This window comes from Equus caballus, chromosome 1, assembly GCF_041296265.1.
Source record: "Equus caballus isolate H_3958 breed thoroughbred chromosome 1, TB-T2T, whole genome shotgun sequence".
NCBI classification, from domain to species: domain Eukaryota; kingdom Metazoa; phylum Chordata; class Mammalia; order Perissodactyla; family Equidae; genus Equus; species Equus caballus.
The window spans coordinates 194891379-194895770 of record NC_091684.1 but is presented as its reverse complement, the minus strand read 5'-3'; the positions used below and the strand labels follow the sequence as shown (position 1 = coordinate 194895770).

The 4392-nt window shown below is 42.7% G+C and overlaps 1 protein-coding gene across 1 annotated transcript; it reads left to right on the top strand.

Moving 5' to 3' along the window:
- The first annotated feature begins 1454 nt into the window (after window positions 1–1454).
- RPL10L (ribosomal protein L10 like) lies at window positions 1455–2196 on the top strand. Its single transcript, XM_001495230.4, has one exon. The coding sequence runs from the start codon at window positions 1487–1489 to the stop codon at window positions 2138–2140; it is 654 nt and encodes a 217-aa protein (XP_001495280.2). The 5' UTR covers window positions 1455–1486; the 3' UTR covers window positions 2141–2196.
- The last annotated feature ends 2196 nt before the right edge of the window (window positions 2197–4392 follow it).

Sequence of the window (4392 nt, the reverse complement as noted above, 5' to 3'; positions counted from 1 at the left end):
CCTACTTTAGTTCCAGAAATGGTCCATGTTCTCACCTGCTTCAGGGCCTTCGCTGATGCCAGGCGCCATGTGCCTCAGCCACTATACAGAATCTGTTTCCTGACAAAGTCTTCCCTCTCCATTTCTCAGTCGAGATAGGGCCTCATCCCAGCTCTCAGGGCTCACTCTGCTTCTCATTTTTGGGTCAACTTCGTACTTTGTAATATAATAACGTATTATTTGAGTAGCATCTAAATCCCCTCCTAGACTTGCAAGCTCAGTGAGGGCAACACAACGTGTCCTGCTGCTTTATCTCCATATTCAGGCTTACACAGGACAGAGCAACTATTGGGGGAAAACAGGAAGGCAGAAAGGGGAAGCAAGCAGGCTTCTATGTAAGGTGGGAAAGTTCTCTACGCTGGGAGCTTTAACGCATCTACTCTAACACGGGTATCTTGTAAAACCCCACTCACTTTAAGGGCAGGAGTTAATTTGTCACAACTTATTTGTTTTCCTGTTAAAGAGAAAGCTTGAGCAGAATATATTCACATTGGAAGGATATTGTTCTGTGATGTCACGGATTTGTGAAATGGCAGAAAGGAATAAAAAACAGTAGAAAAATCAAAGTAGGGATTATAGACTATCTATAAATTCTCTTTCATCTTCCTCCTTCCCAATCCTCTGATCCTGATCATATTTTTAAGAAATCTAATATCAGGCGAAAAAAACTATTAAACCCATTTTCAGTAAGGTATAATAGATTAACAATACTCTTTCATGAAGTTCCCAGAAGCTGTAACATTTGAAAATGCAAATAGCCTTAAGTTAAAAAACTCAGTTGGCATTTCAATTTTGTGGATGCCATTTTGAGAATAAAATCATTCCATATGGCCAAATAAGCAAAAGAACCCGTTTCATTTTTCCAAAGCAATTATCAAGCAGCATGTACAACAGATACCTTCTCTGTCTCCCTGCATGTACTCTGCTGTCCTCTCTTGCTGAGCCCCATCAGAAAGTGCCGCGCCCAGGGAAGCGACCGACCTCACGCCCCAGAAAAAGCAACCCATCTACAAACGGGGGAGGCAGACTCGGGCTCCGGAAAAGGAGCAATTTAGACAAACTATACAAAAAGCATATAAACTTCCTTATTTAAACTCTAGGAAAACACTTTTATACTTAAGACACAGCCTAGGGCAAGAGTTCCACGCCCCATGGGACAGCAAGAAGGCAACGGCTCTTGCGCCCCTGCAGCGAGGCCCAATTCGGTACCGGGAACCCCATAGGCGCACGTGCCCAGCCGCTCTCTGCACTGCGCATGTGCCAGTCGTGCCCACACGCAGGCGTAGCGTCACAGAATCGCAGCATCTATGGTGAGGACCTCGCGCGCTCGCGGGGACTTTGGTTCCTGCGCGGGAAGACGCGCAGGGTGTACACGGCGCGTGCGCAGGCGTGGGAGCGCGCGCCTCTTTCTCCTCGGTGCCTTGCGGCCGCGCTTCCTCTCATCGTCATGGGCCGCCGCCCCGCTCGCTGTTACCGCTACTGTAAGAACAAGCCTTACCCAAAGTCTCGCTTCTGCCGCGCGGTCCCCGATGCCAAGATCCGCATCTTCGACCTGGGCCGGAAGAAGGCCAAAGTGGACGAGTTCCCGCTCTGTGGGCACATGGTGTCTGATGAACACGAGCAGCTCTCCTCCGAGGCCCTGGAGGCCGCGCGCATCTGTGCCAACAAGTACTTGGTGAAAAGCTGCGGCCGCGACGGCTTTCACCTCCGCGTGCGGCTCCACCCCTTCCACGTCATCCGCATCAACAAGATGATGGCCTGTGCTGGGGCCGACAGGCTCCAAACCGGCATGCGGGGGGCCTTCGGAAAGCCCCAGGGCACGGTGGCCAGAGTCTGCATCGGCCAGATCATCATGTCCATCCGCACCAAGCTTCAGAACAAGGAGCACGTGGTGGAAGCCTTACGCAGGGCCAAGTTCAAGTTCCCCGGCCGCCAGAAGATCCACGTCTCCAAGAAGTGGGGCTTTACCAAGTTTAATGCCCATAAATTTGATGACAAGGTGGCCGAGAAGCGCCTCATCCCGGATGGTTGTGGAGTCAAATACGTGCCCAGTCGTGGCCCCCTGGCCGCGTGGCGAGCTCTGTACTCATCAGGTCTTTGACGGCGCTGCCTCCCGTGACCCTGCTGGTCTGACAGACACTCACCAATAAATTTTATTCACTGGCACAAAATAAATATTAAATTTTAAATATTTTGAAAAATATTTATCCAATTTTTAGAATATAAACTACTAGAAAAATACTTTTTATCTAAATACAAGAAAGAGTTTTAGTGTCAAATGATACTTCCCTTTCAAGTGAGAGTGAAACAGTCTGCACGTGATTTGTAGAGAAAGTTATTGCAATTCTAATCTGAACACTTTTAACTTGGGAGAGCCTAGGGAAATAGGTCAGAAGTTTTGTTTGTAGTGAAGTCATAAACTATGCAGCTATCATGACCTTGACTAAAAATAGCTAGAGAAAATCCAAGATTTGTAGAGGAAAAAATTCTTAGTGTTTGTAGAAAATAAACAACGAGGGTGGAAATAATGGTAGGTGTTAGTGATACTTCAACTACAATCTCTTGGTAACCAAAGTGTATTTTTAAATTTGTTGCTTATGTTTTCCTTATAAATTTCTGTGCATTGGTTCTGGAATTACCTGTCACCTCCAATTATCAGCCTTAGGATAATTGGGTGTCACTGCAAAGGGCTTCCCCAGACAAGCTTTACACTCACTCACCCTCAGGGGAGAACGGTCCAATCTTTTCTTCATCCCAGAAAGGTGATAGGTTGACAACAGAGCTCATGCTGCTCCTGAGTCCCAGTAGAACCAACAGAAAAGAGAAAATGACACTAAATCAGCGATTTGTGCCCTAAAAGGACCCCGGCGAGAGTTTGCAATCTGTAGGTGCTTTCCCTGCATTAGCGTTCAATGATCACACAGATGTGTTCTGCTTTGTTATTTTAGAAACTACATAAGCTAAAATTTCTGGGTCTGTACTACATTTTGAAATTCCAGGTCTTTAAGTTATTTAGTCTTCCGAATCGCAATCCTGCCAACAGTGCCTGCAGTTTTCCTAAACTAACTGTTCATTTCAGCGTTGACATACTCAATGAAGGCAACAAAGGGAGTCCAAAAAGGTATAGAAACACATGCGTTTTAAATTATTTCCATTTACTTAAAAAATTCCTTTGTCAATCATAAAATTTGGCATCTGATTTGATATTTCTTTCCTACTTGTATATTTTTAAGCTAAGCGGCTGTTTCGAGCTATAATATTTTTCATATATATAAATGAGAAATATAGCAAATACTAAATAATATGAATATAGAGAAAGGGCTCTGTGTCCTAAGAAGCACTGTATTCGATATGTTTTACTTGATTCTTTAAAACTGTCTCCTAGGAAATTCAGTCCTGTGCAGTTCGTAAATGAGGGTAGACTGGAGCCAGATCTTAGGACTCCTCTGCAGTTCTGTGTGCTTTTTGCTGTGCTGTCTTTGAAAAACAAAAACTCGACCTCACAAAAATCAAAATGCAAACGAAACGAACAGTTCCTTAGTTACATGTTAATACAACAATGATGCGGCTTTGAAATATTTTCCTTCTTCATTATTCCCCCATCTCTTTGGTCTCAAGCTTCTCAAACACCTTGACCTTCAGACTTGGGGCTCTGCTCACTCTCTCGGTACAGCTAAGGCTGAGCCACTCAATGTCCTCGCCCTAAGAGACTGCCAACTGGATTGTTGATGCATATAGAAATGTGGATGAAAAGGAAATGAAAGATTAAAAAACTGGTAGGTAGGTGTCATTAAGGTTTATTTGGCTTTTCCTACGATTTTCTATTATAAACTATTATATATAAATTTTATTTCCTTTAATGTTGATAGAAGGGCACTTTCACACACTAGTTTGTCTTAACAAAAATCCTATTAACTTATGTTCTCCAAGCCATGATATTGGTTTTTCAGCATTTTCCTATTTTCTGGTCATTCTAATTATGAAAAAATTCATAAGATAGTTGAGCTTAAAGATAATTTAATTATATTTTTGAAGAGCTCTTCATCATTTCTAGATTTCTATTCAAAATGGAAAATCTAATTTGGGAACATATTGTGTATTCATATATTTATGCACTACTGCAGTGAAACAGAAGTGTCTGCTCATTTAAAGTAAATACAAAAGCAAGTACAGTTAACTAAATTCAAGCAAATATTGCCCTATTAAAGTCTTTGATTTAGTTGATGGAGTTTTCAGGTTTTATGGAAAATACTGATTGAATCAGAAGATGATAAGAACTTCAATTGGGTCATGCACCATATCAATTTAATTTTGAAAAGCACATTCCACAAATGATCGTTATATAATCTACCA

Coding starts and splice junctions, on each gene's coding strand:
- RPL10L (XM_001495230.4), top strand. CDS start 1,487: ATGGGCCGCCGCCCCGCTCGCTGTTACCGCTACTGTAAGAACAAGCCT.